The 15,000-nt window shown below is 35.7% G+C and overlaps 2 protein-coding genes across 2 annotated transcripts in view; one reads left to right on the forward strand and one right to left on the reverse strand.

Annotated features, from left to right (window-relative positions):
* Positions 1-3,345: 3,345 nt before the first annotated feature.
* LSm7 (U6 snRNA-associated Sm-like protein LSm7) lies at positions 3,346-7,648 on the forward strand. Its single transcript, XM_027382535.2, has 3 exons — positions 3,346-3,494; positions 6,139-6,412; positions 6,836-7,648. The coding sequence occupies exons 1-3, from the start codon at positions 3,486-3,488 to the stop codon at positions 6,973-6,975; spliced, it is 423 nt and encodes a 140-aa protein (XP_027238336.1). The 5' UTR covers positions 3,346-3,485; the 3' UTR covers positions 6,976-7,648.
* A 568-nt stretch (positions 7,649-8,216) lies between these two features.
* Positions 8,217-15,000, reverse strand: part of LOC113829346 (uncharacterized) — a 54,999-nt gene continuing 48,215 nt past the window's right edge. The window contains exons 2-4 of the mRNA XM_070143579.1: positions 11,832-12,065; positions 10,622-10,687; positions 8,217-10,347 (exon numbers count right to left, since the gene is read on the reverse strand). Of these exons, the coding sequence (XP_069999680.1) occupies positions 10,138-10,347; positions 10,622-10,687; positions 11,832-12,065 (510 nt within the window). The 3' untranslated portion in view covers positions 8,217-10,137. The remainder of the gene's footprint in view (positions 10,348-10,621; positions 10,688-11,831; positions 12,066-15,000) is intronic.

Below are 15,000 nucleotides of genomic sequence, written 5' to 3' on the forward strand. Positions count from 1 at the left end.
TTATTGCATGTAATTTTGTGATTGTTCCTGGTAAGATTTTAGGTTTTGCTTGTTATATAACACAAAATTAAAAAATGATATAAACAGATTTTTTATCTATAGTTTTACAAAATATTTAATATATAAATAATAACCAATCTATCCAAAGTGACATTAGTTGCCAAATACCTACATTGGAATTTCAGCACCACATATCAATGAACTTTAGGCCTAATTCAAATCATCCTATTATATGGAACAAGTATAGTATTATCTACCCTAAAAATACATGACAAATAGTTGCTGACTCCACTACAGTGTAGAAGGCTGGGAGGCCATAACAGTCACTTGACATACCAAATATAATATTAAAAATTTTAATTATCTGTAATATGTAACAGAAACTTCTTATATGAAATATGTCTTACAATTCATCAAACTATTGATTCCATTTATTGTGTACCTAGTATGGAAATATCAAAATTAAATATATAACAATTTATTAGAACCACTCTGCATCTTAAAACCCATCAAATTTACCAGCAGCAGCTGGTAGCATTAATAAATAAACTTAAGCACAATATTTACATCCAAGACCTATAATTTGCATAGTAACTTGGGACTGAGTGTGTGGTAAGGGATCTTTCCTTGCAGACTGAGATATGCCACTGGAGATTTTGCCTTCTAAGTGGGAGATGGGATGGGGACCTCTATGACAAAAACCTTGCCATTCAATAAAACGTAACATTGCAATGGAAATGAGCACTGGATTTATTCAAAACATGAGGAAAGTCATCACAAAAACACAAGTCTTCACCTGGAAATAGGTAATAGCCATCATTTCCAAACCTAACAAATATAAACTGACCACTTCCCGATGATGCCTCAATCCCTCCCCATATATCCGGTTTTTGTAGCATCGCTACTGTTGCATAGTGCTGACTAGGCACATGCATATGAGACCATGACGAATCAACTGATATCAAATATAATGGATTTTAAGATGCAAATGGGTTCGAGAAAATCACCAATGAAATTTTATCCCCTTCTGCTATATATTGTCACTGGGTACATTAACAGGGAAGTGGACATATGTATGTGTGTGTGTGTGTGTGAGTGGGGGGGGGGGGGAATAACAGCCCATGAAGCAGTCAATATGTAGGACAGGGTAGTGGCTTACTTTTGAAACAATTTTGATATCTATCTGCAGAAAATCCACTGATTTCAATGATTCTTGATGTTTCTTGTGCAAATGCTTCGTTGATGAGATCTGAGTACCACTTCCATCGACAATCTTAATTTCTTAGTCCCGATAGGAGGGGGGCATGAAATATATCAGGGAAATTATGGGGTAAAATAGGCTTAAATAAAAAGAATAGCGAACAAAAACAAAAAATCGGCTAATGAAACCCTACGGACATGTCCGCCATCTTTGATAGTCTATGCACCGACGCGCCAAAACTCTACAGAAATCCAATGCATCTTTCAGCAAAATCTATGGGATTTCACACATTCCAAACACAAAATACCGTCCTGACCCATAACCCAACCTAAACTAGCAATTTGCAGTGCCGTGACTAGGCGTGCTCTTCAGGCATTGCCCGAGGGGAGGGTTGATGGGGGGCTCTGCCCCCCAACACCCCCCAAGACACATTCTCTCCACCTTGGTATGTACTGCAAGATAGAGCTACATCCATACTGTAAACAATAAACCAAATACCTTTACATATCAAAATACCAAACTGTCAAATTTTCCTTTGCTTCTTTAGGTTAGTCCATCGGTCAGTTGGTCTATTGTGGATTTGGGGTATTTGATGTACTCAGAAATCAAACTGCGATTGTTATTTAGGTCTTCTTCTTCTTCTTCATTGCCACTGTATAGTCTTACGAATAACCTAAAATCGACGCAACACCAAAAACAAAAACATTTCATAATGGCCTATTGTCATCCAGGAATCCTGCTGTCAAACCTGGTGGCGAGAAACGCAAAAATGTGCATGCACAGAAGGTTCTTCAGACCGATTCCCATTACAACCTGTACAATCAATCTTAAAACATGTGAATGAGGTATAACATCATTAATAAAGGCCTTTGAAAGCATAAATGTGGAATGGCATACACTGATACATGCGAGTGTAGACAGATCGTATACGCTTATCTGCGCATGCGCCATAATACATCATGTATCGTCTGCACTGGACTAAGTGGTACCCAAAATATAAAGACCACGCGTATACACCGTATATTACAGGATATTACACTGAAATTCTTACAGATAACATTATCAAATAACTATATTAGTAATGCAATAATCATGGTCGAGTTGCAAGGGCAGATAATTATAAACTGTATTGGTCTCCAGCAAACTTTTGTAAGCAGTGGACCATCATGGCCTTTTAGAAGAGCAGACAAGAGTTAACCTTAACTATGAGTTCCAATAATTTCATAATTACTGATTATACACTAACAGAACAATTTACCTGATTTGCATGTAATTTAGCTTTTATGGATCATTATAATTATGTTTCTCATAGTGTTGGTGATTAGATATTAGCAAGAATAAATAAAATAAGCATAGTAGAGGCCAATGCCGTTATTTGGAAGATGAATTAAGGACACTATTTTATTAGGGATATGATGTTATTGCACAGTGAAAGAGCATAACTGGAAAGGTTTTCAGACGGAAACGATCATTATCATCTGACTGGAAAATCGACAATTCGCTCAAAAATGGACAAAATTTCAGAAAATTGTCAAAAAATTGACGGAAAAAGTGCTAGTGTGACAGCACCTTTAGGCACAATTGGGCCTATAGGGATTTGCATATTACATAATAACTTCGGTAACTTGTTTTGTAGCGTCTTTCTTGAACCAATCCTCACAATGATCCCCTTCGTGTCCACAATTAAGCGCAAATATGCTGTAACATGAGTGTAACGCGTTATCTTACTATAAAACTACAATAGGCAAATACTGAATCTTTCGGCACAGACAACGGCATGATCAAGAACGCACATATTTAGAAAGAATAAGGATACTATCAATTTAACACTCACCATTATAACACTTTGTCTCTATACTACACGCTCTTGTAACTGTCGCACCCACGTTACTCTTTGTTCTTAATAATTGCCGGAAAGAAACGGCAGTGCATCTCAGCCTCGGGAACATGTTGACTTCTGCGGTAAGAGGTACTGGCGTATTATATTTGTGTCCGTTCACGTGTTTATTTACGTATTCTATCACGTGAAAGATATCATTCAATACTCTGATTTTAAGTCTAAGAATACATGAAGGAATTTTCCAGTTAATAAATATTTTAAGCTCGTATGAAATTAATTCTCATAGAAAATACATTCCAAATGTACTTTTCACCCACCCATGTTACTAAGAATTATACGAAAAATTATTGCAGCTCTGAAATATCATACTAAATCCCTCAGACAACAAGAAAGTCTAAAATGCACTGAGCAGAATCGCAGTCTCAACAACAACGTTTTCAAAACATGGCTTCAGTAAGCATTCTCTTCCTCATACGTTTTTATCAGTTCCAAAGGTAGTAAAAAGTTGTCACGCCCATGAAATCTAAATCTAGGGCTTGTGAGTTAGTGTGAGGCAATATGATGATGTATTGTGTGTGAATAAGGGGCAGAAACGGAGAGTAGAGTACAAGGTGTTTCACAGGCAATGGGAATAGGGATAATATTTTCTGTTCTTTTTTCTATAATTTTGCATAGATATATAAGCAAATAATTTAAAGGAATTGAACTTGTGATTGGAACAGATTAGCTTGGGTGTTTATCCTCATGAGGGTGTTGTAAAATTCCTTTTTTATCATTTTAATTTCTAAAATACCGGTAAACACTCACCTTGGGATGGAGTGTCAGTATTGTCTTACCTCTTGGCCTGTTATTCCTCTTGCTAGATTTTCTATAAAGTAAACTCGGTAATTTTTTTGTTTCACACAGCCATCCAACACTGGTTATTAGTCCTGTTTCAATTATTCACACTGTGATGAGTACAAATCTGCTATTTTCCATCACTTATGATATGCATGCAAAGATGGGTAACTGTTTATAAAGTAGATTGCTTGTTAATTTATGAATGGACGTCACCCCTGTGATTAATGTTACCGAGCGCAACATGCAGAGGTAGAGGGGAATTACACCGCCATCTTATAGAGAATAAGAAATGGAGTCATAAACAACACAGATACAATGCCTAATATTTACTGCGAAATGAGAAAAATATCCACAACATATCACCACTCAGAGACTAAGTCCACAATACCCTCACACCCCACTGTCTGGGGAACAAATAGAAGGTAGGAAAGGTTTGGTTTACATTTTTGGGTTCAACCTGGGTTTGGACTTAGTCTCCAGAGGATGTATCACTTTGGGAAACAAATAATGACCCTTTTACTCCAGCCACTCCTTGTGATCCACAAACCTTGCTGTATGAACCAAAAACCTTCCTAACCCAGGAACTTTGCCCCCAGAAGCTTCACCCCCAGACCCCCATTCAATCACTATAGCTCCCTATTAGGGGCTCTGTCTTTGGAACCCCACCTGTTTGCATTGGACTTACTCTCCACATGGCATTAGTCACAACTTATTTTCTTCATTTCAGATGTTATTCTATTCCTGAACAGATTATTTCTCTCTATGATAGTGTCATTACATTTTCCTGTAGATGTACAGCAAAGTATTTTGTGTTGCACAACTTTCTTATTATGAGCATATGAAGGAAATACCATAGATGAAAAGTCCTATTTTCTGTCATTCTGTTCATTACAGGCAAACCTTACCTTATATTTTATGGCTGTGGGAACTGAAACTATACCGTAATCTCTTTGGCTTAGTATAATCAATAAAGTTTCTAAGTAAAAAGAATATGGAATGGCTAATTATATGTAAATTCTAAGTTTTTTTAAAAATTCTGTGACAGCTGGCACTAATTAAAAAGGATTGAGATATTTAACTGGTTACATAAATCCAAATGATCACTGATTTTGAGTTTCTTCAGTAATCCTGCAAAGGCCATTATGCCAAGGTTGAGTTTGTTGCTCTGCATGCTATATATTAAATTTCATCTTCTGTGTGTAACAAGTATATCACACTTGAAATGTACCAGAATCCGTTGCTTTGTTGATTTCAGGCAGCTTCTGTTTGCATTGCCCTCTTTGTACGTCTAAAACCACTCACATGAATAAGATTTCCAAGTCAAGACACTTATTGTCACAAAAGATTCTGAACTTTGACATTTTTCAGGAGAAGCTGATTATATGCCAATAATCCTTTCTTTGTAAGTCTGTAGAGATCCTCCACATTGCTGATACTGACAAAATTGGTATTAAAAGTATTTAATGTGTACTATATACAGAAGCTTACTTATAAGAACTACATTGGCTCCAGTAGGTAAGAAAAAATTATATATACAATGCAATTGAGATTGCAGGGTTAGTAATGTAAATATGATAATAGTAGCAATAGATGACATCACTTTCAAGCAGTTTCCAATAGGATCTACTCCCACCAACTAACTATATAGAGGTACTGCACTAAGGTTCAACAAGAGTTGAGAGAGCATCAACATTGCCTGCTACTATGACAGTGGTACTTTGTTTAGAATGATATGGATTGCTGAAGATTACTGCCAATACTATTTTCATGGACTAAAGCAAATAAATTTGAACAGTATATATCAAAACAAATCCAGAGGCCATTCTCTTTTTGTTTGTTGCTTGATTATTGCTATTGACTGTCTATTAAGCTTGAAATAGGTACAGTATAACAAATGTGTGTATTTGATGTTTTAAAAAATATGATTATAGATTTTTTAAAGTACAAGAATTATGTATTCTGTTGTCGAAACTTGTAAGGGTAATTCTTCACAGTATGAACTCACTCAATAGACTAAGTCCCCCAACTCCACATCACAAAATTTTTCAGCAATCTAAGTGTGAGTGGAACTTTTCTTGATCTTTTTATTTTATTTGTGGCATTACTGTTCGTGTCTGCAGATTATTTCTTGTACCAATGACTAGAACTTTTAATCCTCTGTAAGAATATCATCTTCAATTTGCCTTGCCTTAGAGCATCCATGTTGTAAAGATTAACCCTTTTGATAATGACTTTAATGTAGATCTTCTTTTATTAGCATGGTGGCGGTGCAGGTGGAGGTGGTGTTAGCAGAGAAACAGTTGCTGCTGCAGGTGCCACCGGGCCTGGTGAACGTCGAGAGGGTGGACCAGGAGCACGGAATGGAGAACCAAAGGATAAGAAACGAAAAGAGTCCATCCTTGACCTTAGCAAATATCTTGACAAGGCAATTAGGGTGAAGTTTTCCGGTGGACGTGAAGCTTCAGGAATTTTGAAGGGATTCGACCAGCTTCTAAATCTTGTGCTTGATAATACCATAGAGTACCTTAGAGGTGAGGCTCAAGATGTTGGTGGATAAGGCAAATGCTAATCATTCTTTTGCTTTACTTGTGTCTGTATGTCTCTTCTCTCCCAACATTTCTTAATGTCTGTATTAATGTCATTGACACTATTATATGCCTCCAGCTTCATCTCTCCCATCTTAGTTCCTGTCTCTGTTTCTGTTTTGATGTGTCACAGTCAGTGTATTTGGGTCTTTGCCCCTGTTTCCCTTTTTTTCTGTGACTGTTTTTTGTTGTGTATCTGTCCCATTTGCTGTATCTTTGTTTGTCCTGCTACATTTATGTGTGACCCTCTCCCTTGTCCTTCTTTTCTTTTTCAGCCTATCCCATCATTTTGGAAGAGATCTTTTCAGGTATCACATCTCATATGAGCATTTGCTACAATGATCTGATGGTACATTTGATCTCTTTCAGATCCAGATGACCCTTACAAACTAACAGAAGACACAAAGGAGAGAGGGTTGGTGGTCTGTCGAGGAACAGCTGTTGTACTTATCTGTCCTATGGATGGCTGTGAGGCAATTGCAAATCCTTTTGTGCAGCAAGAAAATTAAGTGTGCATGTCTGTATTTTGAAAGGAATATTTGATTTATTTTGGTGGAACAGAAATATGATAGATGAAAGTCTCTGCATTATATGAAATTCCTAATTACATGTAGGTTTCTTTAATGAAGATAGATATTAATTTGCTTTTTATGGTAATTGTCTTAGTTTGTCACATCACATTTATTGTTTAATGGCTGCTTGATAAGTATTGAATAATTTATTCAAACTAATGCAAAAAAAAAAAAAAAAAAAAAATGTTGAAGGAAGGTATTTCATTTCTATGTTTCATTATAGTACCTTTTTAAAAATTGTTACACAATAGTTTTTTTTATTAGAAACCATTTGAGCACAGTCTTTGTTTAATGTTCTTATATCTTTTCACACATAAGTAACTTGGCAATGTAGATGCACTTCATATTTCTTGGAATATATCAAAAAGTACATTTATATTTCATGAAAAGAATTTGATTGAGTTTCAGGCAATTGGCCAAAATTTATGACTTCTTTCTGTTCTTCATTACACAAGTTTCAGTAAAGATTAATGAGATTTAGTTACACTTATTTTTTATTTTTCAGTTTTACAGTTTCATGGTGTCCTTTAAATGAAATTCTTTTACTCATATGCATCTTTGTATCGTCTTGTGTATCAATGTGAACGAAATATATGAATTTTGAACGGTACAGTATGCAGTTTTACTAAAACATACAGATGGTATTGATATTTACATTGTTGATTTTTTTTTCTCTTTCTTTCTTTTTTCTTTTTTCTTTTTTTTCTAGAAGTTGCTAGCAGTTTAAGGGTATAAAATTTGTTTCACTTACAATTACACTTTCTTTGTCAACAATTTTTCTTGAAGTTTCTGAAGCAAATGGCTAATTAAAATTCTTGTAAAGATTTTTCTGTGTCATTGAAGAGTTTAGATATAGGACTCTTGATCTTTCTGCAGAAAATGCTGTCTTGTCACTTTTGTTGGGTTAGCATATCTTTTTTATTTGTAGTATTTGGCGTACTTACAAACAATTTTCATGACTAGTAATATCACTGACAATCACTGAGAATAAAACAAAAACTCAAATTCAAATCTTGACTAGGAAGAAGATAATACTTTCTTCTTTGATGTCTCATTTCATTATAGAATAGGAACAAATAACAATATTGTACATTGCTTTATATTCACAAGAGACTGATAATAATGTACAATAAATGGTATGCTTGCAGTGCAGGATGTTTCAGCATTAAAACCCAGGAAACATTATCATTTCTATATTTAATCTCCCCACTACAGACAACCAAACATCTCCAACCAAACAACACTGTCTCTGACTCACTGATTACATTTCATTTTTACACTTGGAACTGCAAAAAAGTCAGGTTATTACAACACCCCTTTATTCCCAGCAGTTCATCTGTTCTTTTCACTTCATTCAAAATGAAAATCCTTCGGCTCAATTTTGCAATTCCAAGTGCAAGATTCGGCCAAATTTTCTTTTTTTTTTTTCAGAAGACTAATAACAGAGAATACACAAATTTATCATACTTTTGTTGTGTATACCTAAATACTAACATGTGAGTATGATATACCTGTATTAGGTATGTAGTACTTGTAACACCAGTTGGTCAAGAGATCAGTCAAATATCACATGGCAAGTCACCTAGCCACTCTTTAGGGCAGTTTCATGAATTTTCTGAAGAGGTAATGCAAACTAATGAAACTTATAACAACAAAAAATGGATACAAAGCTAGCGCTCTGTAGTAAAAATGTTTTGATGATCTACCGTTAATAGCTTTGTCAACTAAACTCTTTCAATGGCATTATGATATGGATATTAGGTATGAAAGTGATTATGAGATCCCAACCGTCAAAGACCTAAGCAGAGTGTTAGGAATATCCAGTGAATATGTAGTAAGCAAAGGCATATGAATGTGTATCAAATCAAAGTGTCAAAAGAGGTACACAAGACAATACAATTAAGATGCCCCTCTCAAAACCTTAACCCATGGTAAGAGTGTTAAGCCAGTACAAATGTCCCAATGACAATAAATATCCACATTGTGCATGATGTGTGTTTTTTTTTTGTTTTTTTTTTTTAGGGGGAAGGATGTGTGTAGGTATGCATGTATGTTGGTTCCCTTTCGCCAAAAAAGGGACTTGAGGTAATTAAAAACACACCATATGCGATGACTGTAGGTAATTTACAGCGTGAATCACAACCAGCGTGAGCCTTGTCCAAAAGCTGATCAACTCACTAAAAAGAATGATAAAAACAGCTAACGGCTACAGAACATTCTCTTGTACCCATTCGCTGTCTTCAGCATCCTATAAAGGACACTCAATTCCTCCACCATAAGAAACTACAAAAGGACTCTATACCACATATACATAAGAATTGTGTATAAGCAACTGAATCACGTTTCCATAGATGAATGACAATATATTAAGTATATCACAATATATTAATCATATGTATCACAAAATTATCATCAACTGAATTCCCATTTGTCATCGACTAAACAACCACATAATAGCATACTCAATTACACGAAAAAAACGAACTATACACAACAATTTAAAACGCAATCATCACATACAACCAGGTCAGTGTAACCAGATAGAATTGCAATGTTTTTTTATACGGCACAAGGTCATTTTGCAAGATCTAGATTTACCCATTCTCTTTGTTTTGTATTTTAAAAAAGAAAGTGGGAAATCTTTTCGATAATGTGATTTTATTTATATTTGTTACCTGATATTGCAATACCACTTTGTGCTACAGCTGACTTATCTAAGTGACTCAAATGACTGTAAAATATTCAGTTAAAACTAAAACAACCATCTTTTTTATATTTTTTTAATATATATATATATTTTTTTTATTTTTAAAGACATCTTTGCAAAAAAGGAACAAAAGACTTCACTACGGCAGAGTTGTGTAAACGTAATGCATGTGCTATTTACACATTGCAATAAATATCTCGAGCATTCTCTCCCTGAAAAAGGACATATTTTAAGCCATAGGATTGTCTAAAACCAAATATAACTCCTGATACATGGCTCAAAAAAGCAGAATATATAAATATATATCTGTATATATACACTCTTTAAAAGTCCCATAGATCAAGAAAACGCGGTTATCTCGCTTCTCTTCCGTGCGTCCGGGGACTCAGTCGTTAACCGTTGTGGTTACCATTAACGTCCTTGTACTCGGCGCAGTCCTGGCACTTGACTAGACCGGACTCGTCGCAGCTGGAGCACTTGAGAGCCACGAATTCGAGCGTCCAGTCGTTGCGGTGGACGGACTTTTTGGACCCGTTGCAGACGGTGCACGGGAGGAGACGGAAGCCGCCGCAGGTGTCGCACGTGCTGGCTGAGGCCGCTCGCTGTCGGGGAGGAAGGAAGGCCGCCATTAGTGATGTTTAGCAGGAGGGAGTTTTGGTGATTTCCTTTCTATCTCAACCTGGATCACCCTCGTTTTTACCGACTGACTCAAGTGATAGATATAAATCTTACAATCAGAGATGCCGCCTTTATGAAAAACAATTGCGTAGTCATGCTTACTCAAGGTGGAGACGACGGACTTATCTCTTATTGCGATATCTAAAAATCACACAACAGGGGGCGGGAAAGCTTCATAATGGAAAAGAAACCACTCACCCTGTACGGCTGAAGAAGACGACGTAATTCCCCGCATTCATTTAATCGCTCGATCTGCTCAGCATCCTGTAAAGAAAAACGCCGAAATAATTAGTGTAAAGTACATTTCATAACATTTTCTTATTCCGACACTCCATGTACTCGTAATTCCCTTTGTAGTAATTATAAACCACTTTAAACTTTTTCAAATATCCTGAATATCCAATAATTATCAGAGAGAAAGATTGCTCATAAATATCATCATTTAACACTTCCTGCACCCGTCCGGAAAAAAGGAGAATCAAGGTGTATTTTCAATGACGAATCTCGCACAGTAAAAAGTGCACGCGGGGGGCAAAGGAGAACAGAAAGCTATCCTGCGTCGTGAGTGGCATCACCTTGCACTTTCAAGAGGCAGAAGGATGTGTGAGTCATGAGACGGGAAGCGAGGACGTCTGGCATGACTTAAAACGGAATGCAATGAAGAGAGACAAAGAAAGTGCCAATATAAGGCTGAGACAATGCTATTGACAATGGCTAACGAAGAACTGGAAGAACAGTAACTTGACATACAGAATACATATTTCAAAACAATATAGATATAAATCAGACCAGTATATTCTGAGAACAAGAACAGCGTCTGAACGTTTCATTTCCCAAACGTCAAAAAAAAAAAAAAAAAAAAAAAAAAGGTTGCCATTGGCGAAAGCCAAACCAGAGGAACGACATAGACAATAAGAGGCCTCGAGGTGTCTTTCCCTTTGGTTTTACAAGGTCTCATCAGTGTAAAACGATAAAGTATCTCTAGTTACATTTGCAACATATAATTAAAAGGAAATGAAACTAAATGAGTTTTACGGGTAATGCAAGTGTTTTTTTCCTGGTAAAAAAAAAAAGGATATTGAAAGATATCTTTTTATAAATGTTACGAGATCAAAATGACGTAACTTCAATCAAGAAGCGAAACTAGGAGGAAATTTTGAGATTTTTAAAACGGAAAAGTCAACTTGTCTATAACTTTTTCCTAGAAAATAAAATATATCTTTGAAATGGAAAGAATTGAAAACAATCAAACTTGAGGAAAAGACCAATAAAAGAGTAAAAAAAAAAGTCCACGAGATTCATCGTCTCCTCCTCCTCCTCCTCAACAACCACCACCACCATCTCTTCTTCTTCTTCCTCCTCCTCCTCCTCCTTCTCCAGATTTCCTCAACTCCACACAACCACTCACCCCCAAATACTGCCCCTCGAGGAAGACGTGAGGCACCGTGACCCCGCGGGCATGGAGGCGGTCGAGGAGCTGTATCTGGGTATCCCGCGCCATAAACACGTCCCTCTCCTCGAAGCGAACCAACAGCGTCCACAGGATCTTGCGGATTCTTAGGCAGCGTTCGTAGGTGTCGCGAACGATGCCCAGCGTGGTGACGTAGACGACAACCTTTCCTCGCTCGCGTTCCATGAAGTGCTGAAGGGAGACATGCTGGGTTAATTCTGGGCGGTGAGGGTAAGGTTGCTGTTATTGTTATTATTGTTATGTTTATTATTATTATGTTTATTATTATTGTTATTATTATTATTGTCATCATCACCATTATTATTATCATCATTATTATTATTATCAATATTATTATTATTATCATCACCATCATTATTATTATCATTATTATTAATGTTATTATTATTATTGTTATTATCATTATTATTATTATTGTTATATCATTATCATCATTGTTATTATCATTATTATTATTATTGTTATATCATTATCATCATTGTTATTATCATTATTATTATTATTATTATTATTATTATTATTATTATTATTATTATTATTATTATTATTATCACTATTATTATCATTATTATCACTATTATTATTATCATTATCACTATTATTATTATTATTATTATTATTATTATTATTATTATTATTATTATTATTATCATTATTATTATTATTATCTTTATTATTATTATTATCTTTATTATCACAAAGGAGGGCGTGACACTGAAATCGGCGGAGTAAAAGGTTTTACGAATGTGATCTGCAACTGCGTGATGGCGGCGACGAGGCGGCGATGATGATAATGAAAATAAAAATGAGATGAAGGAGATAGAGATGATGGTAAAAAAAAATAGCAATGATAATACTGATAATGATAATAATAATTATAATGATAATAGTAATAACAGTAATGATAATGATGATAATAATAATGATAATAATAATAGTAATGATAATGCTGATGATAATAATAATGATAATAGTAATAATAAAAATGATAATAATGATAATAATAATAATAGTAATGATAAAATTATAATAATAATGAAAACAATGATAGGAATGATAACATTACCTGTGACATTGTACAAGTGATTACAAAGGCAATTGCAAAAAAAAACACAAAGAAATGATAATCTTAGAATAGGATTCTCGAAGATAAGAATGATAAAGCACCTCAAGCACCCGAGATGAGCGGCCGAAGGTAACAAATGCATGAGGTTGTTTGCAGAGATTAAAGAAACCTTGATGGCAAAAGAGGAAGATCTTTTATGTTGTTTTTGTTGTTTATAAATGCTGTTTTTCTTTTAGTTCGTTTTATGATGTATATTAATGTTATCGTTACTGCTTTTGTATCATTAGTATTCTGATGATAATGATCAATATCATAATCATTCTGTTATTGCTTATATCATGGTTATTATTGTTATTTCATTGTGATCGTCTCGTCATAACTGTCATTAGCTCTAAACGCTCATCGACCAAATTACGCAATCTATGTATCTCTTTAATTTAGGAAAAAATTACCTTTGATTGATCAGGAATAGCACCGCCGCTGTGAACCATAATTATAGGCGTCTCTTTAATTCAAGATTTTCTTTTGTTGTTGATTGATAGGAATAGATACTCCCCCCCCCCCCCGCACCATCGTCTTCCTCTTCCCTCCGGCCCGCCAGTCCGGATTCCCGACCTTTTCCACTGTTTGACCTTAACTGGGAGTGGCTCTGCCCTCGATAACATTATTTACTTGTGCATACGTACATACACATGCAATTACACATATATACATATATGCGAGAATTTATGCAAACCCACAGACACACACAAAAATTGATCATATTGAATATGACAAAAAAAAAGAGACGAAAGTTGGAACGTATCCATATTTCCTCGATTCCCCAACCGCCCTTCTGACCATAACGGCCAACTTCGACATAGCGAAACATGCAATAAACTCTCATTATAGACCAAACAGAGTCATGGCAGAGACACTGACATTTAAAAAGCAACCCCTGGTGCCCTAGAAGCTTGTTTACGTGCGACAGAACTTGATGTGTGAAATCTTACTTTATCTCGAAACGGGTTCAATCGGTTTCTGGGCCACTGCTCACGATTGCAACGGAGGTATTGAGTCCACATTAATTGCTCCAATGAGTGTTTTTTAATTGCAATAAATAGTTTCGTATAATTAAATGCGCTCATTTTATTTCCTCTTTGTTTTATATGCTTGACCGTTCCGCTTTTTTATCGTGACAGCTGACCTCGCTTTGCACTTTCGAACAGTTATTGGCGTGGTCGTGCGAGCGGGGGGGGGGGGGGTAGAAGAGGTCGTCCACCTTTACGTCACACCCGCCCCGATGAACAAGGTCAAAGGCGATAAATGGTGGCGTCGTAAGGTCAACAGGAGTCAGGTCGTGAACTCTGGTAACGAGACCTTTTGTCATTTTTAAGAAGTTTTTTTGAGTGATCCTCCCCTCTCTCTCTTCTTTTTATTATTCTCTTTTTCTTCTGCTTCGTATTTCTCTCTCTCTCTCTCTCTCTCTCTCTCTCTCTCTCTCTCTCTCTCTCTCTCTCTCTCTCTCTCTCTCTCTCTCTCTCTCTCTCTCTCCACTCCCTCTCTCTTACAAGTTCGGAATCCTAAGCGATCGCAAACAGGAGCGTGGGGTGGGGGCGGGGAGGGGGAACGTCCAGACGCAGCCCTCCTCCTTCGTCTCATGAAACTGAGTGTAATGACTTGTGAGAGGAGCTTTGAATATATGAATATAAGTAGGGTTGCAATACTTACATTTAAAACAGTGAAGAAGATTATAATTACGATAATGATGATAGCATTTATTATAGCATCAATAAAGATAATGGCAATATTAAGAGTGGCAATAGTGGTAGTAGTAATGATAATTATGATTAGAGTAATAATGATAATAATAACCCAATAATGATATTTTAATGGAAACTGATGATGATAATATTGATAAAAATAATATGAATAATAGCATAACTGCTAATAAATATGATATCAGCAAGACTTAGACTAAGAGTAGGAATAGGAGTAAGAATAAAAATGATAATGACAACCAAAATTCAAATAAAAAATATCTATACCCCGTAATAAAAA

This window comes from Penaeus vannamei, chromosome 3 (genome assembly GCF_042767895.1).
Source record: "Penaeus vannamei isolate JL-2024 chromosome 3, ASM4276789v1, whole genome shotgun sequence".
Classification (NCBI taxonomy): Eukaryota; Metazoa; Arthropoda; class Malacostraca; order Decapoda; family Penaeidae; genus Penaeus; species Penaeus vannamei.